This window comes from Phoenix dactylifera, chromosome 9, assembly GCF_051530095.1.
Source record: "Phoenix dactylifera cultivar Ajwa chromosome 9, Ajwa_hap1_PhDact_Kaust_v1.1, whole genome shotgun sequence".
NCBI classification, from domain to species: domain Eukaryota; kingdom Viridiplantae; phylum Streptophyta; class Magnoliopsida; order Arecales; family Arecaceae; genus Phoenix; species Phoenix dactylifera.
Genome location: NC_143198.1, coordinates 25,485,696 through 25,513,595, shown reverse-complemented (window position 1 = coordinate 25,513,595; position 27,900 = coordinate 25,485,696). Strand labels below are relative to the sequence as shown.

Below are 27,900 nucleotides of genomic sequence, written 5' to 3'. Positions count from 1 at the left end.
AAAAAGATGAAACTTTTTTTAAAAAAATTCATCAATAGTTCAATCCGCTGCTCGTTCCGAACCATCTGATTCAAGACGGTTTAAAATGGTTTGGGAAGAATTTCAAAATTTAAGGCCAAACCCATCTGAACCGGATGGTTCAGCCTAATTTAGCGTGCCTTGATCAAAAATCTGTAAGCTTGCGCCTTGTGTTGTGTTGTGTGGAGGGTAATACTACATGTTGATGATAGCAGTCCAAATCATATCTAGCCTAATACATGACCAACAAGAATTCTGGGAGGGTGCAATTAGAACAGCGGTCTCACTTTTGTTTGATATGGCCATGAAGCACAATAAACTACCAAATCAAGTTCAGTTCTTAATTCTTATTATCGTATATGGACCGTCAATAAGAGGGAAGACCATGATATTTCACCTGCCGCTGAGCTACACCTAGTGCAAGAGATCAAGAAAAAATATAAGTCATTATGAAAGGACAAAACAGTCAATCAGCACTTAGCTCCCTCAAAAGGAAGAAAAAAAACAGGGAGAGAGGGAGAGAGAAAACAGGACCGTAAATAAGTGGCAAGACCAGGATATTATACCTGCCATTGAGCTATATCAAGTAAAAGAGGTTAAGAATAGTCAAAGTCGTTAAGAAAGGCCACAACAGTCTACCAATACTGTTTCTCAAAAAAAAAAAAAAAAAAGGAAAGAAAGAAAACAGACAATTAGAATTTCATACATGATATCACCAGTCACCAAGTTTTCAATTGCCTTTGAAGGTGAAATCCTGAAGCAAGGATCCATGAGAAAGTAGTAGCAGCAATTTCATCCAAATTTGCACACTAGTAAAATGGCATCTCACCCTGTTTCCTGTTGGCATTATTTTTTGTTTTGAGTTCCGAGTAAAACAGCACCAATACGTAGAGCTCAAAACTCATCTTCATTCCTTTTTTCAGATTTTGAAGATTGGGCTTTCAATTCTGTGTTTCATACAGCTGTAGGAGCCTCCTCTGTCTGTTCCTTTCCTTTCTCCTCATCGCTCCCGCTGCCAGCTTTATATCCATTTTGGGAAAGCTTCTGCTCTGAAGGCAGATTCTGCCTGGCTTTTCTGCTTCCCTCGATCTTCCACAGATCCCACACACGGGTTTTTGGAGGAGGTGATGAATCTGCTATTGGTGCAACCAAGCCCGGTTTCCCATCATCTATAACAGCATCTACCAATCCATATTCCTTGGCCTCCCAAGGGTTCATGAAATTGTCACGGTCTGTGTCCTCTTCAATCTGCAAAGAAACAAATGGAGTTGACAGTGATGATGAGCTGACAAGAAGAACAATCGCGAAAAAGATTGATACTAGCAAGCAATTTAATTATGATCCCAACTGCTTACCTGTTTCTCAGGTTTTCCTGTGATTCTTGACAAAATTTTGTTCATCTTCACCTTGTGGTACATCATTTCTCTAATCCGTAACCCCATGTCAGTTGTCTAACAAAACAAAAAAGAAGCACAAGTGAAATTGAGAGAAACAAACTCCTTTGTTCAAGTGCATTGGTGCAAGAACATCTAAGTGAACGTAATGCAACTACAACATGCCTCATTCATAATATAATTGGCTGGTATAAAAAGACTTGCTTCCTAATCAGGTCAGGTTAAAGAGCTATAAAACCATAAAATATCTCATCAAAACAATGGCATGTTCATGAGGGAAGAGATTTTTCAATAACCAGAGACTTTCACTCACAACTTCAAGGATATAATATCAACAAGCTTACCCATCAACATTAAGATTTGACAATAAACCACAAAACTAAATCAACAGCAATGACGATACTAAACCATTGCATGGAACCAAAATCATAACCTAGCAATGCAGATTGTAAGATACTAATAGAAGTAGACTTATCCATTTGCAAAATAAACATGGAGCAAGGTTTTCATTTTGGCTGAGATATGGCTGATATGTCAGCCAAGACCCAAGATATCATTTGCATCAGGTCCTTATTTGGGCTGATACAAAACCATATATCCTGAGATAACAGCGACATGATATCAATATATTGGCCAAGATTTTCCAATCTTTCTATTACAATTATAAATGGCTGCTTCTTTTTTTTTTAAAAAAAAAAAAATACAATGAATGCATAAAAACAGTATCAAATTATTGGCCAATATTTCAACATGTTGACTCCTACCCGCCAAGATCTCAGAATATCTCAGTTCTTTAAAAGTTTTCTCAGTTTTCCACCGCAATCAAGATAAACTAAGATCCAGTGTCAGTCACCCACCAAGGTAGCTGACATCTCAGCTTATAAAAACCTTAACACCTGGAAAGTAAGAGGCAGCAGCAATCAATCACTCACTTTGCCACCAGCTGTTCCTAGTGGTTGATGAATCATGACCCTTGCATTTGGCATGCAAAATCTCTTTCCTTTGGTTCCAGAAGCAAGCAGAAATGCACCCATGGATGCCGCAAGACCCAAGCAAACAGTAGAAACATCAGCCTTGCATAATTTCATAGCATCATATATTCCCATTCCTGAAAGTGTTGGTGTAATGAGAAAATTGACATTATAACATTTAGAAAATCATGCTATTTAATATAATATGTTTTTCAACACAGCCGATGCATACGGTAATATGGCAAGATATAGAATGAAAAGAAAATTGAAAAGAAGGATAAAATAATGTGATCTGCAAACATATTGCATTGAGCTTTACTTTCTCCAAGTGCCAGAAAATTTTTTGAATATGTAAATTTCAACTTTAAATTTTACAGGACACTCAAGCAAGATAAGAAGATGATGAAAATAAAACATATTTCACAAGGCGCACAACATACGCCCAACATAATAAATATTGAGTCACCAACCAGCAGAAAGATAGTGACATGCGATTAAGCACCACATCATCAACAGAACATTAGCTGTAGGTTCAGAATATCATACATTATTAGTTAATCCAAATAAGATCAGGTTGTGAATCATAACATCCTTTGAAACCTAACTTTCCTTTGAAAAGACTATTAAATTGCCTAGTATGAAAAGAACATCATCGAATGAAATGTCGAGTTTTTCTACCGAAGTAAAACTGAAACAGACCTCAGATCCTAAGCAAAATAGAACTGCATCATTGCAAGAAACAGATATATGGAAAATAGCAGCCTTCACTAATTTAGGTAAAACATGTTGTCAACAACATAAGGAAATGATGCTAATGGAAAATAAAAAAAGAAAAGAGGAACAATAATAGTTGAGAAGTTGAAGGAGATGAAGAAGAGAAGATAGAAAGGACAGCACAGTCTAGCAATATGAGGGTCTACTATTGGACTGGTGGATCAATAGAGAAAGCACCATGTGAATTAAACATCAAGCGAGGGCATAAAGAAATATTTCAATCAGAATTATGAGAATCAATCATCATATCTATTTGGTTCGATAAAGTGAGGGTATCTTCTTGCTCATGGCCACGTCTCACATGATGCAACAATTAATGTCAGACTGTTTCTCTCATGGACAATTAACAAATACAAAAAGCAGAATCAAATAAGAACTAATTCCCTTCAATGTTTTAAAATCAAAGATAGCATGACTTATCATTATGTTTCTACTCAATTGAAGTGAAGACCAGTGCGTGGGTGAGTTGTTGATGGACTTTTTCTTATCTAGAACTTACACACCTTAATTGGCTGTCGCATTTTAGCAATTGAAGAAGAAACTAACTGCATGCTACAGAACATGAAATGAAGACCCCAAATTCAGTGGAAACAAGAAAACAGATGATACCAGACAATCAAATATTTGACTTCTAAATTCTGAACAAGAAAGTCAGACTTTAATGCATCTTTTTTTTTCTCCCCCAAATAACACTTCAGCAAGCTGAATCCTAATTCCAAACAACATAACAAACTATGAGATGTGAGACTCGAAAAGACTCACTCCGAAGAGCCGTTTTAGCTGTGAGATGCATCCATATTGTTGGTTTTGCCTTACGAATTCCCCCCAAAAGCTGAAATTTCAAGTCTACGTTGACGATAATGAGGAAATCACCACAATATTAGTAGGAAGAAGCTTCTCTCTAGGATTCTAGCTCAAAGACAAAGAAGAAGAAATTCAGCAAAAATATATTGATGTCTCACCAACAAGATTCTTCAGGGAAGAAGAAACCCTCAATTTTTCTTTTTTCTTTTTTTTGGCAGCAGAAATAGAATGGGCCTCTAATCAAACCATTGGAAAGCCACAAACTCTACAATCTTCCATTGAGGTGTAGCAGACAGATGGAGGGCATTGCCTGGTCCAAACAGATCTTGGTAGCAAGAACATAGGTGGGATCAGCAGTGATATCTGCCGATTGATTTCATTCATGGTTGATATAGGATGCTTTCCACTGTACAAGTTTGGAGAGGATGTGGTAAATCTCTGAGATGTAAGGATGATAGCAATTAGAGCTAGTGTCATCAATCAATTGGATAGTGGATCCCCCCCCCCCCCCCCCCCAAAAAAAAAAAACAACCACCACCAATAAACAGCATATCTGTGAGAATCCTCACTTTTTTGTTAAAACTATGGAAATCACAATCCTACAGGCTAAATGCTGAACCTAATTTTTCTCTCAACCATATTTTGTACAGCAGGAAAAAAAAGGAAAAAAGAGTCATGGTGACAATACAGAGGGGGCAACTAATATGCAGGCATTGGACAACTAAGACACATAAAAATACTTCTAAAGATCAGATGGTGAGCTGGAAAAAGCTAATATAAAGGGACAGAAATCAAGTGGATTTATGACTTATGAAAAAGAGGGAATAGAACAAATCTATCATGGGTGAATACCTTCTGAGAAAATTTTTTTTAGGGGCTGTGTTGCTTAAGTCTTATGGTGAAGATTCAATAAATCTCAATGGAGATCAAACTTTGTGAGGACTTCTCCAATCTGGCAAGAGTAAGGTTCGCTGAGAATGTGCTTAGGCTGACACCTGGTTCCACTAGCCATGCAGCTGGGTCTTCTGCTGTTTTATTTTTTTCTTGCCGCTATCATCTCCCTCATTTGATATGCTTCTTTTTTTTTTGCGGTAAATCAGCAATTTGCTTGTCTTTCCAAATACTGAGGACTTAGTGTAAGATTATTTATCCCCTCCATGATCTATTTATGCTATTTTGGCTTTCAAAATGAGAATGAAAAGGAGAGACAGTGACATAAAATAGTTGAGGATCTGGTCTACTATATTACCATGTCAACAATATAATAGTACGAAGGTTAAAAGTTAAAATTGAGACGAACTAAGGAAATACGAAAGAAATAAGAACAAAAGAAAATTGTGTGAGATAAAATTGATGCATATGGTTCTTTTCTTTTTTCTAGCCAGCAAGTATGAATTGGAAGAAATAAGATAAAGTGATATCACCAGGTCTGGCTACAAGCAACAAATCAATTTAGACTCACTGGTACAGTATTGAGCCTTTAATACATCATTAACAACCATGAACAAAAATTAATGAAGAAAGAAAGAATGTTGACCTCTATAAAATTTAAAGCAAAGTCTGCTGAACCATGCCGAACCAGCTGGTTCAGAGTGTACTGAATCGGACCAATTGGTTATCGGCACGATTCAACCCCTCGATTTGGAACAAGTCAATTTCTGTTGGTAAATTTCAAATTGAAGTTGGCAAATGGTTTGTCGGCTTCATTAGAAGAAAGTCGGCAAATTGTTTACCGATTTCAATTCAAAATTTTCAAATAGAAAATTCTCTGTTTCGTAACGGAACAGGACAATCCCCTGTCAATGAGGGCTTTCAAGCCCTCTCTCTCTCTCTCAGCCTCCTGTTTCCTTTCTTTCCCTCCCTCCCTTCCTCTCCCTCTCCCCCTCCCCGCCTCCCTCTCTTTTCCTCTCTCTCCTTCTCCCTCTCCCCCTTTCTCTTTGGCTCTCCTTGTGTTGGTACACCCTAGAACCCATACCATGTCGAGTCAGTCACTGGTCAATATCCCTTCCAATACTGATTCAGGGAACCTTGATTTGAAGTAATAACATTAGCATCTCTAAGTACACAGAATGTGAGTTCCAATAGATATTTTTTCCATCCAAAATATTCCAACTTCCATAACAATAAAGAAAAGAAAGTCATGATTTTAAAGGCTAGGGTATTCTAGATAAATAATCATTTTTTTAAAAAAAAATTAGTCAGATGATGTCCTTTCAGTTATGGTTTAAGTAATTAATTATCCATTATCTTCATATTCCCCTCAGTTTTCATATGTTAACTATTTCCACTTGTCGAAATGATCTTGCATCATCACTATCAGTATGAGTATTTTACAAATCAATAAAAAGTTCCATCAAAGTGAAAAGGAAAGAAAAGAAAACCACCAACATCTTTAGCCAAACCATTTTCTCACTCTGTTTAGGAGTCTTCTTTCCATCCATGCAGATAACTACATATAACATGTTTGGCCTGTAGTTTCCCGCATCTTATTTAGAGTTCAGAGAGGAAAAATAGAGAAAAGAGGGCCAAAACCAGATCAAGCAATCTAGCCTGTAACTTGAACAAGTGCAGACCACAGCATTAAATAAATATTGCTTACATGCTGTTTACAGGTAGGGTGCCTAGAAATTGAAGTTACAAGGATTTATATATGAACAGTATATAAGACATCTTTCTACATGTTCTTGCAAACATCGGCAGATGAAATGGGAGGGAAATTTTCATCATCATAATTCGAATTGCAGTTTTGTTTACCAGAACCTTCACAAGTAACAAATTAACTAATGTAAATTTGTTTTCTATAAAATGCATGGAGCAGGGAACTACATGGGGAAAGTTCTGAACATTGTCAATTTCAAAACAAACAAGCTTAATAATGGGAGTGAGAAGTGTCTTAAAAATGAGTAAAGCCCCTGCTCCATTGCAATTGTAAGACATAATTTATCCTTCTTAGACTTCTGCTAAAACACTATCATTGTCAGTCAAATATACTGAATTAATGCAAACATTGAAGTGGCCTAAAACAAACTAAATGTTTCAAAAATATTTTTATGTTAACATACAAACATACATAAAGAAAGAGAGAGGTGAATTTATACATTCTAATCAAAGAAGAACAAGTAAGAATCTGTTTTACAAAACAAACACCATGCTTAGAAATTAAACAATACGTACACATTGTCAATTATAGGCAACAAAGTGGAAGGCAAATTTGAAAATAACTGCAAAAGAACTTTAATTAATCAAGGACATGTACAGGTGTACCAGATGTCACAGAGCCACCAGGTGAATTAATGAACAACTTTATGTCCTTCCTTTGGTCTTCCGCATCTAGAAATAAGAGCTGGCTGATAATCAGATCAGCAGTCATGTCATCCACCTGCTCATCATTTAAAAGAAGAACAAAAAGGAAATCAACAAGCAAGAAAAGCCTTAATTTATCATGACTTAAATTAAAATAAAATATGGATATTTTATCCCAGATCAATACAATTTATTCAAAAATGAATTTGATTTGCCCAAGAAAAACAATTAGTCTGCATTATGTAAGCAAATTATAGCAGACTACTCGCTCTCCATATTCACATCGAAAAATTGATAACAAGCATTTTGAATACACAGAAGTTTCATTTGTACTTTGTTTATTATTTTGCACTCTGGAGCTAGATATAACTTAAACAAAATTTCTCATTGAAGATCTCCATAATTCACATACACCATAAGTCATACTTCTATCAATTCCTGGCTTATACCATGTGCTCCAACTCAAAAAATGTCTTTAAATATTTTTGACCACTTCCTTTCAGTTTTCCTCCACTTCTCGGACTTTCATATGTGCTCCATTCATAATGACCTGTCTATGATAGACATCCCGAATTGACTCTTATGTTTCTTCAAAGAAGCAGTTGATATCTCCATCCTTTGCAGATTGCAAATGCATCAAATTAACATGCCAATCCTAAAACAATGAAATGCACATGGTATTCTCCTTATTCCCCAATATTATAATTATTGTGCCATAGAAAAACTTATTCTAGGTTACCATACATTATTTCCACATATAAAACATGCAAAGCTTGCATCCAGAAGCACCCTCATTATTTCCTGGCTTCATATTCTTACGGAATCTTAGTGCTGTTTATAAAATCTTCTATGACTCCTACCATGTTGTCATGTTTTGTCCTGGTACTCCCTAAAGCCTTTACAAGTTAATTTGACCCTACGCCTCTTTAGGGGTCTTGAAATGTTAGGCCTTTTTTTGCAATTCAACCCAAAAATGGGGCACCTGATTTTTGGTTACTAGGACCAAATAGTCCCTATTATTAAACTAATGATTGATTTGGTTGATAGCATCTATTTAACAATAAGTACAGATTCTTTGTAGTGCTAGAACATGAACTGCTTTTTGGATCATCCACTCTCCATTCTCCTTTCCTTTAGAGAGTTAGTGTTTTAAGTTTTAACAATAGAAAAATAAAGATATAATATTTGTAAAGCACAAAAAAGTTATAAAAATTAGTCATTAGTTGATCATTAGGCACTATTACAGGTGCTACATGTCTTTTTAGAAGAAAAAGATGATTATTTTGAGATTGAGTTAGAAAATGAGGACTGATATATCAATGTCCCTTTCTTCTGAAACTAGTAGTGATACGATGAGGATGAAGCAATAACTAATATTAATAGTTCCAAGATCGAATTATCAAAATTTTCGTTATCATTCATTTCCATCTCATGTCCTAGTATATACCTCCCTATAACACACATCATTCACCCCTTGTTAGTCTCGCCTTATCATTGCTTTCTCTCATTCATTTCATCCCCAGATTGTCCCTGAACTTTGCTCTCTCGCCCTAGAATTGGTTGCAACTGCTACCATGACGTTTGAGCTAAAGATCGCGTTGGGGCCAAACAAAATTAACGAGTCCAAACTCAAATCCTCTCTCTTACATATGGAACACCAACAAGGTTCGTAACTTTTAGAAAGAAACGCCAAGCCGCCATCAAAAGGCCGTGTTGCATGAATATAATTCAATCAATACAGATGAACCCTCTCCAAAGCATCGGGTAGTGAGATGTTAAAGTAAAAGGTTCAACAAATTAAGCGAGAAAATGAGATAGAAATGGTGGTTTGACGAAACCTGGGAGCCCAAGAAGACGATCCGCTGACGGAGGAGCATGTTGGTGGTGTCGAGCTCCTCGAACCTTGGCATCCAAGAAGCCCTAGTCACCGAGCCCGACAGATCCCACCCCTCCGAGAGCGTCCTCCTGCAGCCCGTCATCGCGGGGGTTCTGACGGACTGGTGCGCTTTTCTCCTGAGTGGGGCGGCGGCCAAAGGCGGCGCCGCCGCATCTCGCCTATGGGAATCGGAGGAAAAGAGGAGGCCATGAGAGAAGAAGAGAGAGGAGGAGAGCTTAGAGGAGGGAGGCGAACGCGGCCACAAGGCGAAGGTGGTCGCAATGGTTTCCATTCTCCACTCACCAAGACGCCTCCGAGAGGGGGATTGGGGAGGTTGAACCGGATGAGTCAGTATGTGGTTACCGAAGGTGATCGTAAGATACGTTTCAACAAATTCTTCGGGTTGGGCTTGATCGAATGGTGACGTGTTACGATGGGAGGGGAAATGGATGAGTTTTGACTGGATGCGATGTGATGTGTTAAATCGGATCTACTAGCCCGTATCATCCTCGTCCACCTCTTTCTTTTCTTTTCTTTTCTTTTCTTTTCTTTTCTTTTCTTTTCTTTCTTTCTTTTTTTTCTTTTTTTTTTTCTCTACTTCTTCTTTATTTCTTTTAAAGAAGAAGATATATCGAATGTATCCAGTAAAATCAACAACAAAAAAAATCCAAAATGCACCAACCATGCCATTTAATAAAAAAAATTAGATATTTCGATGATTTAAAGACAAGTGAGACAACAAAAAGACAAGGATTTGTTTCATGTCTTGCCGAAGGATAATATTAGTACCACAAAAGAGTTGGCAGCCATCCTGCCAACTATACCATACATTCATAGCTAAGGATTTTTACCTTCAACCAGTTATGGACCCACCCATTGCACCAATAAGAAGTCGGGACATTTGTGTCAACTCCATTCTGGCATCAAATTTCCAATCAGTAACATTATGGAACTGTCATGGGAACTCATTTTTTTAACTCAAGCCATGTATATGTAGTGCAACAAAAACAGATGGGAGGAAGCATAACAACTACAGAAATTAAAGCAGAAGGCTGCTGGTGCATTGCTGTGGGTGGTTTAGTTTATCCTGAAAGTTAGAATTTTTTTTTTATTTTACATTTTACTACAGCAGATGGTTTATACTAAAAAAAAATCAAAACAAATAATACATTATGGAATGCTCTAGACAGCACTCTTTCTTCGATCCTCAGAATCTTCTCTGAGTGATTAACCACGTACGAAGCCATCCAATCCACAGCTTTATTAGCCTCTCCATAAACATGCTGCGCAGCGAGTGACGCGGCCCTTCCGCAATGGGCTTGGCTCATCCATGTAACAGGACTCAAGGTGATTTGAATATTGGCTGCTTACAATATCTCTCAATAGCTACGGCATTGGAGTTCTCCTGCTCTTCTAGTAGTTGGTACGTTCAGTGCACGTTATGAGAAGCTTGGATACCGGAGATGATCTGGTTACAGAATTTCCATCTACATTAGTAGCAACAGCTGATATATTACAAGGCGATGTTAAAGATTTGATGCTGAGGCTAGTTTCTGCTTCAATTTTTTATTTGAATGGAGTTTAAATCTGAAATTGGATGGTTTATTATTCATTTTGAAGATGAGTGGACCGTTTCCCGGTCCATCCGAGAACACAATGGTATATATAAAAATCATACGTATATATGCATGCATATACAAAGAGAGAAATTATTCTCTTTTGAAAGGAGAAAGTATTTACTCTTTTCGATTTTAAATTAACAATAGGACATCCAAATCATAAATTCACATCGTTGATCATAATCAGTAGTACTAAATGTGTCTTAAACCTATGAATCATATCTTTTGATTGTCTATAATCTATGTGTTAAATAAATGCAAAAATGAATAGTTAAAATGATATATGGTTATGTTTTGTTACGATCTAAATATCAAAACTATTGGTTTTCAATCTATACGTGTTTTAACAATATATATTTTTATGTCCAAATGATGCATAGGTTAGTGACTATGAATATATATAATTTTTGATTTTTAGATTTTTTTTATGGTATAGATCATAATTAATGATATGAATCTTTACTTTGGGTTTCTCATTATTATGTTTAGAATCAAAAGAAGTAAATACCTTCTTCTTTTAAGAGGCAACTCTATCTCATATATAGATCCAAAATATCATAAATTTTAGCACACTAGTACACTAGAAATCATTTATTTTTATGTCTATATGATGCATAAGCCAAATACTATAAAAATATATTATTTTTAATCATTAGATGTTTTTTAATATTATAAATTATAATCAATGGTATGGATCTTCAGTTTGATTTTTTGTAATTAATTTTTAAAACTAATTAGAATTTAGCAGCGAATAAGTATCCTCCTCTCAAAAGGCATACAACATCTCACACACACACACAAATGCAAGCACATACACACAAACAAATCTCACTTTCTTACATTAATCGTAAATCCTCAATCTCACAAATACACACTTCAAAAGAGTTTGCTATACTTATTCAAGTGGTTAATTTGATCAAGCACAACAAAGGTACAAAGCTGTAAGGCCTCAAGCTAATTTGCCAGCCCACACGTGCACAACACGTGGCGGTAACGAGTGGAATACAAATGGACCGATATTGCTGGCCCATCAGCGGGACGCGGTTCCAAAATTCTCCAAATTGCTGGTTGGTGCTCGACAGCGCCCCGCCCAAATGAGCTCTTTCCAGAGTTCTCCCGTCGCTCGCTCGCCGCTTCGTCCCTCCCCTATCCATTCCATGGCGTCGACCGCCGCACCGAGTCCCAAACTCTTCCACCGCCAACGCCGCAAGGAAATGGCCCGCCGCCGGAATGCCCCGGCATGGAACTGCCCCGCCCTTCTCCTCCTCCGCTACGGCCACCCTCCCACACCTCGCCTCCTCGTTCGTGCCAGCGGAGACGGCGGCGCTGCTGAAGCCAACCCCAGGGACTCCGCCTTGCCTCCCGTAAGCTCCTTCACCACCTCCTCGCTCTTCGCATGCCCTCGTCTTTCTTTTTTCTTTATTAGTCATTTGTTCAAACACTTGGAATGTCTTGGAGGATGTTTTTGTATGTGACGACATCTTCGAACCTGTCTAATCTCCTTTGATTCCTGCGAAACTTATTTTATACAGTTGAATTGGTTCGAACTTAACCATCAAAAGGAGCTTAAAAAGATTTTTAAAAAAGGGAGGTACCTTTGCATTGCATGTAAGTATGTCAAGAAGTGAAGACTTCTTGAAAGTGAGTTTCTTGAAGAGAAAGACCACGTAGTTCCGAAGTTTTTCTGAATGGATCCCAAATGCTCATCCCAACTTCATACATGCCCTTAAATAGTTTTGTAGTACTCTTCCCCAATTTAGTTCTTGTGCTTCTGTATCATATTTTTCATTATTAATATAAAAAACAAATTTGAAAAGATATTTTCTGTTCGATACTAGAGCAGAAAATATGAAAGTTGAGATACTTCAGTCGACAAGCTAAGCTCTATACGTATGAAAACTCTTATTGTTTCTTGACATATTATCCTATTTTAAATGCGACCCCCAAGTCACCATATTTCAGGTGAAATATATTTCAAAGAATGACCTCAAGTTGACTGAAGGTGTCAAATCAAAATAAACATGGTTCTGCGGAGGTGTCTTTATTGAGCTAGATTAGAAATCTTGTTTAATTCAAAACAATTCTTATGCTCTGTTGTTATGTACTTGGTCTTTTGAAGACCCTACAGCAACCGAAAGCAAGCTAGAGCTATTCTTGAGGGAAGTATTACTGACATCTTCCAAAGATGCAGATGTTGCCAAATTGACATAAAGTTGCATATCAGACATGTCCTAGAGTTTGCAACAAAAGAATAAGTTCCTTAAAACATGATTGAGCACCCTATGTTAGATATCTTAGAGATTGCAACACAAACAAGTTCCCTTTGTATCATGTTTGAGCACCATTACTTCACTCGACTTTCATAATCAAGAAACATCTCACCAAGTATTGAGTAAGTATGAATTATATCCAGATATGAAAGGGTGAAGGCCTAGCATAATTGTATATTTTAGGTCTGTCCTGATGTATGCATTATTGCATACTTGTGAGCCTTCCAACAATTTGTCAAGTTTCAGTTCCTAGTTTCATTGATTTCAAATTATAGGCCATACAAATTGAGAAGTTTTCCATCAATCATGATCTACAACGTTTAAAATGCTTCAAAACCAAAAATCAAATGTTTCTTCAGGCTCTTACCTATGCATCAAGTGGTTGTAGAATGAATATACTGCTTGTGCTAGGTTAAAAGGGTAAATGGTATATATACTTAAAATCCATGTCACTGGCCATAATCTACGCATCTTGAAACAAATAGGTACCAAAAATTTTACACTTCTAAATACTTAGTAATATATATCTTGCCAGAATAATTCTATCCTGCTTTTGAATTGTTCATTTCATAATCTCTTAATGCCTAAGTAGGGGATCATGGAAGGACTTGAATTTTGTTCTTAGGTATTGCAGATGTAGACCATGACCAATAGAAAAATATTGCAATTTGAAAGGTCTGTTATGGAATCTGCATCAGTAGGATCTGGTAGGTTTCTAGCTCAAATCTCTCTTCTCTGTCCTCTCTCTCTCTATATTTACACACAGAGAGAGAGAGAGACCCATGTTTGCATGTACATATGCATAAGTGTCTGTATATATAAAAACAGACATATTTGTGTGGATGCTTGCATATTTGTATCTATGTGCTTATTCATGTATCCATGTGGGAGTATGAGTTTCAGCATGAGTTTAGGTGGGTGGGTGGAGGTTGTTGATGCAGTTGTGGTATGTGCATGTGTGCATGTATGTGTTCTTCTACACATCATATAGGTATTTTACATGTTTATGGTTTGTAATTTTCGTTTGCATGTGCTTGATGCTTTCCTTATTTCATGCTTAATCATTGAGGGTGATTATTATAAGTTGAAACTTTGTTCATGGGAGTTGTCCGTTAGTGTATAAATAATTGGTTTAGGGTTGCATGTTATCTTTTTGTTAAGGCTGCACACAATAACAGGGAAAAGGAAAGAGAAGAAAAGAAATTTGTCTAATGAATATCTGTTTGATAATGGCTGTCATCATTGTAAGAGTCCTCAATAGAAGAAGGTTTGGATTTCTTTCATTGAATTACTATTGTTCTAAAGGTTTTGACATGATAATAGCTTCTTAATTGTAGAAAATTTATATATGTTTCAAGCTTTTGAACATTTTAACATACTGTCTTTCCCTTCTGGATCCTTTTCTTTTGAGCTTTTCTGGTAGTCTTTGCACTACTTTACTCTTTCACTGTTTCAGGAATTTGAGATGTTCAATAGGAGTGCTAGTGCTAGTGATGGCTATGTTGGTCTCTTTGTTCGGATGCTTGGTCTAGACAATGATCCACTTGACAGAGAGCAGGCAGTAATCACACTTTGGACATATTCCCAAGGAGGGCAAAATTGTATAGAAAGGATTATGCAATTTCCAGGCTGCATTAATCTTGTTGTAAGCCTTCTAAAGTCAGGATCCTGTTCTACATGTGAAGCAGCTGCAGGTCTCTTGCGGACTGTATCTTCAATCAACTCATACAGAGATGTTGTTGCTGAAAGTGGTGCAATTGAAGAAATATTCAGGCTTCTTTGCCAATCCTTTTTGACACCAGAGGTGAAGGAGCAAAGTTTATGTACCTTATGGAACTTATCTATCGACGAGAAACTTAGGGTAAGGATTGCAAATAATGACTTCTTACCTATGCTTGTTAAATTCCTTGATGATGAGGAAATAAAGGTGAAGGAGGCAGCAGGTGGAATTCTGGCAAATTTGGTTTTAAGTCCTTGTAATCACAGCATTATGGTAGAAGCTGGTGTAATTCCCAAGCTGGCTGATCTTTTGAAATGCAATAATGAAGGCTACAAAATCATTAGAAAGGAAGCAAAAACTACATTATTGGAACTTTCTAAAGACGAATACTACAGAATTCTTGTTATTGAGGAAGGTCTGATCCGGGTTCCCGTAATCGGTGCTGCTGCATATAAATCATTCAGACCCCAAACTTATTCATGGCCCTCTTTACCTGATGGCATAGAAATTCAGCGGAACTCGCGTCCTTCAAGATATGGTGCTTCTGAATTACTTCTTGGATTGAATATTCGTGAGAAGAACTTCGATCTGGAGGAACTAAAGGTAAATGCATTGGTTGGACGTTCACAGCAGCAGTTTCTTGCACGAATAGGAGCTATTGAGACAGAAGATGGAAGAAATTCTCAGTCAGAATCTTCACTAAATCAACAGTATACTCTCTTGGCATGGATTGATGGTGTTGCTCGACTAGTTCTGATTCTTGGGCTTGAAGATGTTTGTGCAATTACAAGGGCTGCTTATTCAATTGCTGAGGCATCCGTCAGTGAGCGCATGAGACTCTTATTTAAGGAAGCGGGAGCTGTAAGACATTTGGTTAAGCTGCTATGCCATAATAACGAGGCTACTAGAGAGGCTGCAGCTCATGCACTGGACAGGCTTAGTGTCAGGTCTTTTTCTTTCCTGCCCGTGTTAAATTGCAGTTCTCCCATGCATGAAACTCATTTTTTATGTAATTCATTTTATTTGTATTTCGTTTTAAAAGGCTAACTTACAAGCTTAGTTGAGGTAAGTTTTGCATCTTCAGCAAGTTGTTTTATATTCTCATCACAAAGTGATTGCTATGTGAACATGTAATTGAATAAATTGTTTGACCACCAAAATTATTTTTCCTTTCTTTATGGGGTTTTAAAATGCAGTCCTGATGGCTGCATATGTGCCCTCATATGTTCATGCTGACCGGTGACTGCACTGTGTCGGGTCTGCACCACATAATGAGCCAGGCCCAAGTGGCTCGCATATTTGGTCTGGACAAATGAGATTGTGATGACGATGTTTTGCTGTTTGATAAATGACTTCTTGAAGAAAAGTTTGACTTTTTATTCTCTTTTTGAATATTAATATAAATAAGTTTAAAAAGTGTAACCTCAAATTTTTCCTTTTTCTGAATTTTTATTTATTTGTTTCTGATTTTTCACTTTTTTTCTATTTTTATGAATTTTTAGTTTTTATATTTTTTAAAATGCCAACCGCATGGATGATTGCATATGCACGTACATATTACTTATGCATATGTGGTACCTCAACTGCCTGCACACCATGGCTGCTTTTAGAAACCTTTTTTGTTTAATTCAAAGGGTTGGATCTTTACATTATTCAAAGAGAAGAGTTGGATCTTTATCAAATTCTAAATCAAACCTTGGTGGAACCTTGGATTGTTTTTTTTTCCTTTTTCTTTTCTTTTCTTTTCTTGGCTACATGAGCTAATAATACATAATTAATAAGGTTAGTCTTCCTATAAACTAACTGGACTTCTTAACTTCATTCTGAACCCCTCTTTTGCCTAAAGTTGCCCTGGGAGGAACTCAGCATTATTTCATTCAGAAAGCTGACACAATATAGATGGAATAGAGCTTGTAGGTTAAAAACTTAAAAATTAAGGTAATCCAGAGACACTATTACAATTCCCATCTCTTTCTGTTTATCTTTTTTACAGCCATGTGGTTTGCCAGACTATTGAAGCAGAAGGTGGATCGGATCTCCTGATTAACATACTCAAGGACTCAAAAACAATAAACAGCCTGTTAGAAACGGTTATTTTCGAAACTTAGTTCCATGTTCCTATATATACTTATATTTCTCAATATCATATCTGTTTCATATAACTAAAATGAAGTTTCTAACCACAGACTGTGAATATACTTTGTCGAATTTTTGATCCACTCGATGATGTGAAAACAAAAGTGAGTGAGATGCTATTCTTCCTCCAGTCTATGCCACTTCTTATCTTTTTTATTCTTGACTGCTTTGGTGGTAATTCTGCCAGTTCCAAGACAAATTTGTTGATGAGTCAGAGGAAGTACTGATTGGTACAAGCAGTTCACAGGATTTTGGTGGACTATCAATTTCAAAAACCTCTTCGGTATCTGAAGGGATGACAAGGTTTGTTGTTTATTTTGTTCTGATACTGGCGATTTCATAGTTAAGGGTATAGTGGATTAGTAACATCTGTTGTTAAACTGTTATTGGATTACCACTCAACAAACTGATTGCTCAATAGTTATTGACTTTCTAATCCTCTGTTCACCTTTTTACACGAGTATTGAAAATGTAGCTTAGGAATTACAACTACCTAATATAGCTGCCATTGTCATTCATAAAGTGATATCAGTATTTAATGTTCCTTCTGCTCTGGTTTATGATTTTCTTAGTATACATGTTTATATCTGTGTACAAGTTATTAAATTTTTCTTAGTAGTAAATATATATCTTTAAATGCCAAAGTACAATTATAAAGTATATTTAGTCCTAGAATACACTATACCACTCCTATATTCTACTGTATTTTTTAAAGATCAGGGAGTACTTAGGAAGATATTGGCTGCAACAGCATATTCCCATGCCTATGTTGGGGGATGGGTTGCTTTGCAAGAAGATCAGCAGCTCCATTTCCTTGCCTACAAAGATGACTAGCTTTAAAAATTTGCAATTTCTTGGTCAGGTTGCATGCATGAGACCCCATACATTTAGCTTCCCGTTTCTACTTTGTAGTGCTGTTGATTCGTACAGCACACTCCTTAAGAATCCATTACATTGCACATAGTGTTTCAATTCTATTAGGAAGACAAAGTCTAGCTGTCCTGCCATGATAAATATGGGACAAGAAATCGTGCATACATTCATATGTTTTGCTTTTGACCTTACATGTAACACACTATGCAATAGGAAGCTCCTCGTCATGCCTGATGCTAGACAAATAGAAACTATCCTCAACCATGGTAATTATTTTGCCCTTTTTGAATGTCTTGTTGCTCTGCCAGTTTGTAATTCCTGAATCAAATACTTCTTGAAGATGTGTTGGGAGTATACGTGGTTTCCCCTAAATAAGTAAACCCTTCTATAGTAGGAGTTGAAGAATCAATAGTCAACTGGTGTAAGCCTCACATAAATCTCGAATTGCAGGGTAAGTGAATGGTTTTATCAAAACCGGCCACCCATCTGTTTGTGGTTTATAGAATGGCTGCTGCCCTGCTGGGTGCATCTATACATCTATAAGTTCCCCCTCAGTGTCTAAACAATGTTTGAGATTGAAAGTGTTGGAGCTCTAACTTTTCTTGGAAATTCATATATGGTGGGGCCTGATGTTCAAAGTATAGAATAAACTCTCGGAGAAACAAGTCAAGATTCCAATACCTCGAGCTTGAATGGTGGTGCCAAACTATTGTATCTATACCTTAGGCATCATATGCCATCTTAAGTGCCTTTGACAAATCTAGCAGCCATGCTATAAAGGGTTTGCAACATTTTTCCTTTGATTTCTAGAAGTTTTTGGTTGCAACTTTTATTCATTTGGATTCACCTTTCCCAAGACAATTTGTGGAGCTAAACATACTGAAACTCCTGATGAACCTCCTATAATAGGTAGCTTAAACCTCTTGACCTTGGAGGCTAGAAGCAAGAGACTGTACAAGCCAATGCTTGGAGTTGGAAGTCCACCCTTTTTCTCCCTCCAAAGATCCTTTCAAGGAAATTCAAAACCTTAACCCCTGGGAGCAGTGAGAAATGTCAGAACCTTGAGAGAATTGGATGAGCAGATCCATCATCTGCGGCTTTGATCCCAAGATCAAGGAACTAGGGGAGGACATCAACAAAGTGGGCATCATTTGGACTGCGAGAAGAGGGAAAGTTTGGAGGCAGGTGGGGTGTGCATGGACAGGATAGGATACCAAAGGGGATGTTAATTGTCCCTTTTCTTGAGTTTGTTTAGTCCTCTGGAGCACAGTCAAATCTACTAGCTCATAGGCCCAAAAAAATTGTTTTAAATTTCTCTGGTCATCAATTGGCTTGAATGGTGGTTGCCATCAGAAAGTTGATAATGGCTTGGGGCAAAGATGGAATGCTCTTAAAGTATTAGTATTGATACTCTTTTAGAGGCAACTAAATTGCAGCTGAGCCTAGGCCCGAGCCTGCCTTCAAGCCTTTGCCTAGGGACTAGCAATTCATCAACACAAAACATGTCATGGTAATTAGGCAATAGTGAATGGAAAAGTGGGGAGGTTAAATAAAGCTCACTTAAATGAATGAGTATTTTGAGATTCACTAATGGCCCCCACAATCATTGATGATATTATAATATGATTAGGTTATATTATAAATCAAATAACCATTCAAAAGTTGCTTCTTCACTTTTCTTATGAGATTGCAATTTAGAAAGACATAACCTAGAATGTCAATATTTATTTATGATGCTTTTATCAATTTAGCATTACAATGATCAGGTAAATTTCTATGCTCACAGGGAGAGAATAATAGACTCTGATGTAATATTGTGCCTCATTGATATCTTGAGGACATCATCTCCAAGTTTGCAAATAAAGGTTGCTTCTATTCTTGAGTTTGCAGCAGCTTTTGAACCACATGTGGCCACTATCACTGCAGCTGGCATTAATTCTGCCCTTGATGCTGTTTTCCAAAAGGGATCTTTGGATGGTATGTTGTATCCATCATCCTACAGAACTTAATTCTGTTTAAATATTTAAATGGCATTTTTTTACTTTCTCATTAATCTATTCAAGATGATCGGTCATGCACTTTATTTGTTCTCTCATCTCTCATTTTGTGAGCCATCAAATACAGTTAATCGCTAATCTCGGATCCACTATATATTTGGATGATATATTTCACTAAAATTCTTTTATTCTGTGTGACATGACACTTATTAATAATATCATCTGTGGTGGCAAGTTTGACTTTATGAATGCATGTATTGGCTCCTTTTAGTGAACCCTATCTGTCAAACTTTGCAGTACCAAATCATCTGACATATTTCCATTACATAAAAATTAAGCCTGTTTTGTTTTATATCATCATCCTAAGTTTCTCAAGAGGCGTTGGTTTATGCCTTCTGTTAAAATGTTGGTTTTTATATTAGTAGTAGCGGTTGATTCTTACAGGCATGGATGGTGATGACGACAACGCACTCGAGCTGAATGCTATCGAAGCTGAAGAAATTGGCCTTGCAACAGCTGCAGCATCCAGGTTGCTTGCAAAGTTGCTGAATTTTGAGCAATTCTGTCAAGGTGTAGATGCTATGCATTTTGTAAATTTACTTCGGAAGATCCTGAAGTCCACCATTCCTCTTCACACAAAAGACTGGGTTGCGGCATGTCTCATAAAGCTAGAATCAAAATTTGGTTTTGCCACTAATCTAGGGCATTCTATCGAGATGGAAGTTACTCTGTATGAGACGATTCCGCGACTTGTTGAACAAATGAGGACATCATTTGCTGATGAATCTCGAGAGGCAGCAGTCGTAGAACTGAACAAGATAATCTCCAGAGGAGTGATGGAGTGCACGAGGGCAGTTGCTGCTGCAGGAGGTATATTTCCATTAGTGGAACTGATCAAAGATGGAAGTGGTGATGCACTTGAAGCTAGCTTGGCCATCCTACATAACCTCAGCATGGATAGTGAGAATCATGCAGCAATAATTGCTGCTGGAGCAGTACCAATTTTGAAAAGGATAGTTCTCTCAGAAGGGCCACAGTGGAAGCGTGCACTTCGTCTGCTGAGAACGTTGCCAACATGACCTGTAATCCTGGCAGTTCCTTCTGCAAACATCCTATATGCTCTTAGGTACATTCTGAGCTGACTCCAATCACATCTAGAATGAAGTTTTGTGTGTGAGACCACACAGGCCATGAACCAAAAATTGATGTAGAAGCGTTAGGTTAGCCTTTGTTCACTGCAGTAATATTACTTCCGAGCCATTGAAAAATTCTTGAACTATCGGGATCTTCCAGTGGCAGCTTCTTTATATGAACAGTTTTCAAATAATCTAATTTTTCATATTTACTTGTTCATAAAATTCAAATGGTGCTGTTGTTAGCTGTTTCTTGCTCTTCTTTGCCATTCTTACCTCTCCCATGCTTGACTTCGCAGAAACCAATGTATAAAATTTGTTAACAAGTTTGCATATATATATATATATATATATATATATATATATATATATATATATATATAGACACACACACACATATTATTCTTTCTTTTGTTTTCAACAAATCATATTCTTTCCAAGGATTTTTTTTTAATGATTTCTCGACATTTTCCTTACTGCATTCTAAATCTTTTCTTCTAGCTAAAATATTCCTGAATGTTGAACTTGTGATAATTCTCTGGAATTTGCTTAACCTTCCATGGATTGCGCTGGTGGCTTTGTGCTTAGAGTTGTGCTGTCCCAACGACATGACTTTGCCTGATAATTTTTTTTTTTGGCCCAGGAGGACTTGATGCGGTAGCCGCACTTCCAATAAGTTGAAATTTTATCTAGAGGTGAGCGTGGATCCTTTGCAGTGTATGGTACCATTGCAGATAGCTACTACATTATCCATCTTAAAGACAGACAGCTCTTATTCATCCTTGGAATATCATGAGGTACCGTGAGTGTGATACACGGTACATCGCAGTGATAAAGGTAAGCTGTTCATCTTCGAGACAGATGATACGGCGGCTATCCATGATAGTATCACATTCTGTGGTGTAAAAATTGCACTGCAGAGCATCTCGTTTCTCCAGAGTAAGGCTGTGCATGCATGTCAAAAAAAAACTGGAAGAATCAGACATTACTTGTAGATCCAAAAATCAATATTTTCAAGCAAAATGTCAAATTGTTTACTTTACAAGAAGAATGAATCCTGAAAAATCTAGTGTCGCGACATCAGTCCACAGCTGCGGGTGCTGGAAGCTTGTGAACAATGAACGGACGGATATTAGGTCTCGGCTGCATAGCGGGAATTAAAAGCCTCCTCTTACCCCAAAAGGGTTACGGAGTTCCGGTGCATGAAAAAAATTTGGAATTACATAATATAAGAAGAAGGTTAAAGGATCTCTGTGCCTAATATTGATTGCCAGAAACGAACCCATAGTACCCATGCCACCGTCTACGCCTTATTAGCCAAACCATAGGCATTTTCTAAGGTTCAGGCTGAGCCACTGTCCTCTTTAGAATGAAATCTCCTTGCTGTGTCTAGCCATGGACCTCTCAATTTGTGGAATTGGTGTCTCATGAAACTAATATAATTAATTGTAATCTTGTTACTGTTTCTCATCCAACATCAGTGTGAGAAAGGTAATATCACTCTTAAAATAGTACCTAATATATCTCATATTAAAACTATTTTTTGAAAAGTTGACGACATTTAACATGATTCTCAAAAAAAATTATTTGATACAATTTGGAACGCTAAAAACATCTAATACATCTTAAATTTCTTGGCAGCATGGGTTCTACCATCATGTGTTCATATAGAAAATGTCTATTTACATTACAACTCAACTCCAAGAGTGTCTCATTCTAAACCTACTTATTTCTAGACGATTAACTTAAGACTTTATGAAGATCCATGCGGGCGTATGTTTAGTCTCATATCGGTTATTCGCTGAGTAGATTGTGTGTACTTATACAAGATCAATAAATCTAAATAATACCTTCCAGCTAGCATTTTTGGATGAGGTTTTGAGTTGTTACAAAATGGTATCAGAGTGCACTCAGTCTATAACCTATGTGGATCCAGATACACCGCAGCACAGATCTATTGGGGATGATTACGGGTCGATCGTGGTGCTTGTGATTAGATTTATATGGATTTGAACCCTTAACTTGATAAGGACGTCAGGGCTCATCGGTTAATACTTTCCTGCTAGCATTTTTGGATGATGTTCTGAGTTATTACATACTTATAGTGAAATCTAGGCTGTCAACTTTTCTGCATGCAAGAATAATGGATGGAAATATCACCTGCTTCCGGCATCTCATTATATTTTCTTTCCCGGATTTTTAACCCAGTTTGAAGCCTCTGAAATACTTTTAATTTATGGAGGGGGAGTAGAAGGGCAGACGCTTTTTGTCCGTCCACTTTATCCTCGTGATGTTGATGAACGAACTAGAAAAAAAGAACGTGACAAACACATGCACACGCACACCATAGACAGCAGCACGGCATTGTCCGCGAATTTTCGTGCAAGAACAGTGAATACATAGAAATAACCCGACAAGTTTTCCAAAGAGATCCTACAAAGGCTGGCGGACAGCATCTAATTCAATGTGGCTATTATAGTAAGTTATTCGTTCAAATAATCTGAGTTGGAAGTTTCTCTCTCTACTTAGAGGGAGAGATACAAGTATGACAGCCAGGTTTTGATTGAATATTTGATGAAGTCATTGGTTTAAGAGCTAAAAAAATCTGCCAGCTAGCATTGCTCGGAGCTGTTAGCTCTCTTGCTTGGGAGTTGGTAAACAAAGGCTTGTGAATGGAATCTAAACGGCTCCACTTGATCAGGAATCACGAGGAATGGAGTTCATTCGTTTGCTGCAGTTATAAACAAACTAAAGCAACAGACCATCATCGCTTGTGAGTGAAAGGTTTATCCTTAGCTGTTCATCTCCCATCCCCATGCATGCATGTGGTTGGTTTGGGGTCCAACACTCACTGGCCTCCTGATGGGATCTGAATGCAGCCAATACCATGCAATGAAAGTGACGAGCATTGCTGAAAAAACAATCAATACATGGTTTGTGTTCTTAAGAGACCAGTTGGTAAGTTTATAGCATGGAAGAAATTAAATAATATCAAGGCCTGCTGGCTCTCTGAGTTTGAAGAAAGATAAGACGGAGAGATGCAAACAAGAATCCGTGTTTGGCAGTGGTCTCTGGTTCAAAGATGATCAAAGTGAGAGAAAGGATTGTAAACTAGTACTTTAGATTACGAGGTTTGAGAGTTTTGTCTCCCGGGCAGTCATCAAATTGCGTGAAGGTTGGCGGTTTGGGGAACAAGTGGGGAGAGCGCAGCAGCGCACGCTCCTTGGTGCTTGCTGGGCTGTCTCTTTCCTCGACAGGGCCATGGGGTGATGGACGAGTCTTGCTCCTTCCCCCACGCCTCTCCCCTCCCACTTGCTATAAAACTCCACGCCCTTCCTTGGCCCAACAGAGGCAACCACAGATAGAAGCAACAGAGTCTAAGTATCGATTCCATAAGCTCGTCGGGTGCGGGAAGAATGAAGCTGAGCAGCCAAAGGAAGGTGGCGCAGAGAGGAGGAGGAGGAGGTGGGCTCGGGAGAGCTCTGAGAGAGCAGAAGGCCAGGCTTTATATCATCCGCCGATGCGTGGTGATGCTCCTCTGCTGGCATGACTGACCCTCGCAAAGAGCAGACGAATTTTGGTTAACTAGGCTTTTCGTTTGTACATATATCGATCCAAATACTAGGTGTTTATATCTTTTCTTTCCTCTTTTTTTTTTTTGTTTGTAGTTCAACTCGACTCCTGTCGGTCTTTTAGTGAACGGCTACTTTTTTTTTCTTGCCTTTAGGCAGGCGAAGATCGACCAATTTTGATACTTTTGACATCAAAAAAATCTTGCACATTGAAATAGATTCTGAAACGGATTTATTCTGGTCTTATATTCAAGTATGTAACAATGGACTCTCTCTCTCTCTCTATGATCTGTGCCACCTTAATTTAGATAGATTAGAGAGCTGGAGAAAAGGAATAAAAACAGAGTACCTGATGATGGCAGTAATCCTGCATTTAATATTTATCCAACAGAAAAAAAAAAAAAAACATCAAAAGGGATATTTGAGTTTCCTAACTCTGCAATCCAAACATGAAATTAATGACCGTTTTGATAGCTATCAGATGCATCTTAGGAGCTGGGCAAAGGCTTTCCTTTGTGAAACTCAGTGATCCTTGTTGTAAATGGGGCACTGTAGATAGATTGATGGCATGGAAGCTGTTATAGTTTGGTGACAACCAAATACTTCCATAGCCTGGGTTTCAGAAAGACCTAAATCAGCTTTCAAAATAGCAATGCAATATTAGATGAGTATGACACCATATGCCTGGCTTTTTGACCCATCATGAGTTTCCATGCAAATACATGAAGTCTGGTGAACACAACAAGAATCTCCTTCGAGTAACTGATAATCACAGCATGGATGCCTTCCAATGTGGGATCAGCTATGTGTGGGCAAAATGAATGGACATTGCACTATTTAGTTAATGATTTTTTTGGTTCATATAAATTAATAAATATGGCAATCCTTTTTGTTGGTGCTCTCCTTTTGAATATTTTTGAAAGCTAAGTATTAGTAGAAAAGTTTAAATACAATTTGAACAACAGAACAAGCAGACAAATGTAAGTGTGGGGAAAATGTAAATGATATAAATGGATTGTAAGGTGCCAACTGCTCTAATGGACAGTAGAACATTGCTAGTTTGCTCGAATTGTTTCTTATTTTTTCGTATTCAATGACTCTTGCTTTTGCGTTTGCGAGCTTATACCATGATTTTGTGATGTTCACCTCCTTGCCAGGATGTTTAACTTCTCATCAGCTTACATCTATTTTATTAATTTGAGGAATATGATGTTTTGATATACGTGGATATGATGCCCGTAGACAGTCTTTGGATAAACCTTCTTCCACTTAGGCTGTGTTTGGAGTACTATAATGGAGTCAAAGGTTTTTTCGAGTGCTTTTCAGTGTATAAGAGATGAGGATATGAAAATCAGGTTCCGTTATGTTGCTTGCAATAATAAACTATTAAACTTTATAATTGCTTGCTCAGGATAAAACTAGGAGTATAAGCTATTAAGACAGTTCACTACAGCTTGAAACTATTATAATTCTTTTCAAAAAAAAAGAAGAAGGGCTATCACTATATCGGTACGGAGCCAGTTCAGCATATTGAGTGTTAATACGCTTTTTGTACTCTGTACCAGTACCAAATCGGTGTGGTACGTGATGCTATGTATTACTTGATTCGATATGGTACGGCGAATTTTGATCAAAAGCCATATTATGACTAACAATTTTAATATATAAAAAAGTCCGATTGATACTCCAACAAATATTTATCATGTCATCTTTTCAACCATTCAATTGGAGCAATTTTTAAAGAGTAGAAAAAAATCCACAATTTAGACTTCAGATGGACATGTAAACGGAGAGGAATTAAGAACTCTGCTATCAAATTCAGTTTATTGAAATCTAGAAGTCTAAGAAGGAGTGAGAAAAGGTAATTATTATAAAATATCATTTTATTGTTGCACGATCGGGTGCATGATCTGATGTAGTAGTGTGGTAGTCAAAGTAAGTAGATTTCTGATCAACATAAGTTTATCGATCAGAAAGCCATTCATTTCATGCAGGATTCTATTGTATTAAAATTTAAAACCAATAAAACACAACTATAAATTTATATGTAAAAAAGATCGATGTATTATATGAATCACGTAGTAGAATCTAGACATGATGGTGCCTGGGGTGCAGTTGCTCAAACAGCAATGTTTGAACTTTAAACCTACTTCTCATTGAGTTCATTTCTCACTCTCCCTGGCTGATTTCTGACCCACTTAAGGCTTCAACTATCTATTCTATTTTATCCGAAATGCTTCACAGGTATCTCTTTCTTTCCTTCTTTGGTTTTTGGCGAGTTCACATATATGAAACCTTAAGACTTTATCTTGTTTGGTGTTGCTTATAACATCGAACTGCCTACGAACATTTTAACATGCTGGTCATCTCATTCTGAAAAATTATTTACATCTAAACTAGCTATGTTGAATAAACGAAGCTTATTTCTTTCTTTCTTTCTGGTTTTCTTCTTCTTTTCTCCAAATGTGCTTGGGCAGTAGGGGTGCAAATGGGTCAGATCCGGTCGAATCTTGGGTGACCCCGATCCGATCCGATTTTTTGTTCGGGTCCTAATTTTAGATCCAGACCCGACCAGGTTGAAAATCGGGTCGGGTCGGGTTTGGGTCCAAGTTGGATCGGGTTCGGATTCAGGTCCATTTTTTTTTGTGCTTTGGGGAAAGAATTTGGGCAAATCTAATTCGGTCATACCATAATTATGAGGTGCTGGGTGACCCATGACTCGAAAGACTTGCAATTGACCTCCAGTCGGTCTACAAGCCAAATTTCATATCACATTATTTTTTGTCCATATGACTGATTGGACGGAACTTGGTGTCTCCTAGCTCCCCTCTCAGGAGGACAAAAAAAAATCCCAGACCTTCTTTTTGCTGAAATCCCAGACCTTATTCCAAAATCCAATTCCATTGCAGAAAACTAATAGACCAATAGTGCCGCGACCCAAACACACACACAAAAAGTAACTAACTTTAAAATGAATATTGAGTAGTACGAGCATATCCTGAATGTGAATGATAAACCCAGAATATCTTTTTTGAATTCAAAAAAAGATATTTATTTCCACCCACATTTGACACTTGATTACGTTTGTGAGAAACCAAATGAAAGAAAAAATTTCAGATTTAGTTGCTCAAACCTGCCCCTTGCTTTTCCATTCTGCTTCCGGTATTTCGGAAAATAATTTTTTTTTGCTTTTTCCTCCTCTCTCTTTCTCTCTTCGGGTCCATTCAGGTCGGATCGGATCCGTTCGGTAAACCCAGGCCCAACCCAAAAAATGATTCGGATCCAATTTTAGGATCCGACCCCGACCCGCGGGTCCTAAAATTTCGGTCGGATCGGATCTACGCGGATCGGGCCGGATCGGATCTCGGATCGACCCAACCCATTTGCAGCCTTATTGGGCAGTACTGACTTATTCATCTTAGAATCCGACCCCGACCCGT

General features: G+C 37.6%; 3 protein-coding genes across 5 annotated transcripts; 2 read left to right on the top strand and 1 right to left on the bottom strand.

The window, feature by feature from the left end:
* Window positions 1-558: 558 nt before the first annotated feature.
* On the bottom strand, window positions 559-9,499 carry CLPP3 (CLP protease proteolytic subunit 3). Its single transcript, XM_008788334.6, has 5 exons — window positions 9,103-9,499; window positions 7,226-7,340; window positions 2,345-2,520; window positions 1,374-1,469; window positions 559-1,266 (listed from the first exon to the last, which is right to left on the bottom strand). The coding sequence occupies exons 1-5, from the start codon at window positions 9,430-9,432 to the stop codon at window positions 973-975; spliced, it is 1,011 nt and encodes a 336-aa protein (XP_008786556.4). The 5' UTR covers window positions 9,433-9,499; the 3' UTR covers window positions 559-972.
* A 2,290-nt stretch (window positions 9,500-11,789) lies between these two features.
* LOC103704859 (ARM repeat superfamily protein) lies at window positions 11,790-21,911 on the top strand. Of its 3 annotated transcripts, XM_008788335.6 has the most exons (8): window positions 11,791-12,123; window positions 14,486-15,696; window positions 16,743-16,839; window positions 16,936-16,989; window positions 17,073-17,188; window positions 19,545-19,735; window positions 20,200-20,881; window positions 21,532-21,911. In XM_008788335.6, the coding sequence occupies exons 1-7, from the start codon at window positions 11,854-11,856 to the stop codon at window positions 20,832-20,834; spliced, it is 2,574 nt and encodes an 857-aa protein (XP_008786557.4). In that variant the 5' UTR covers window positions 11,791-11,853; the 3' UTR covers window positions 20,835-20,881; window positions 21,532-21,911. The 3 variants fall into 3 exon arrangements, with proteins under 3 accessions (XP_038987650.3, XP_008786557.4, XP_088560692.2); XM_039131722.3 differs by lacking the exon at window positions 20,200-20,881 and having other exon boundaries at window positions 11,790-12,123; XM_088704566.2 differs by lacking the exon at window positions 21,532-21,911 and having other exon boundaries at window positions 20,200-21,113.
* A 2,272-nt stretch (window positions 21,912-24,183) lies between these two features.
* Window positions 24,184-24,589, top strand: LOC103704860 (small polypeptide DEVIL 4-like). Its single transcript, XM_008788336.6, has one exon. It carries the CDS (start codon window positions 24,305-24,307, stop codon window positions 24,440-24,442), a length of 138 nt encoding a protein of 45 aa, XP_008786558.1. The 5' UTR covers window positions 24,184-24,304; the 3' UTR covers window positions 24,443-24,589.
* The last annotated feature ends 3,311 nt before the right edge of the window (window positions 24,590-27,900 follow it).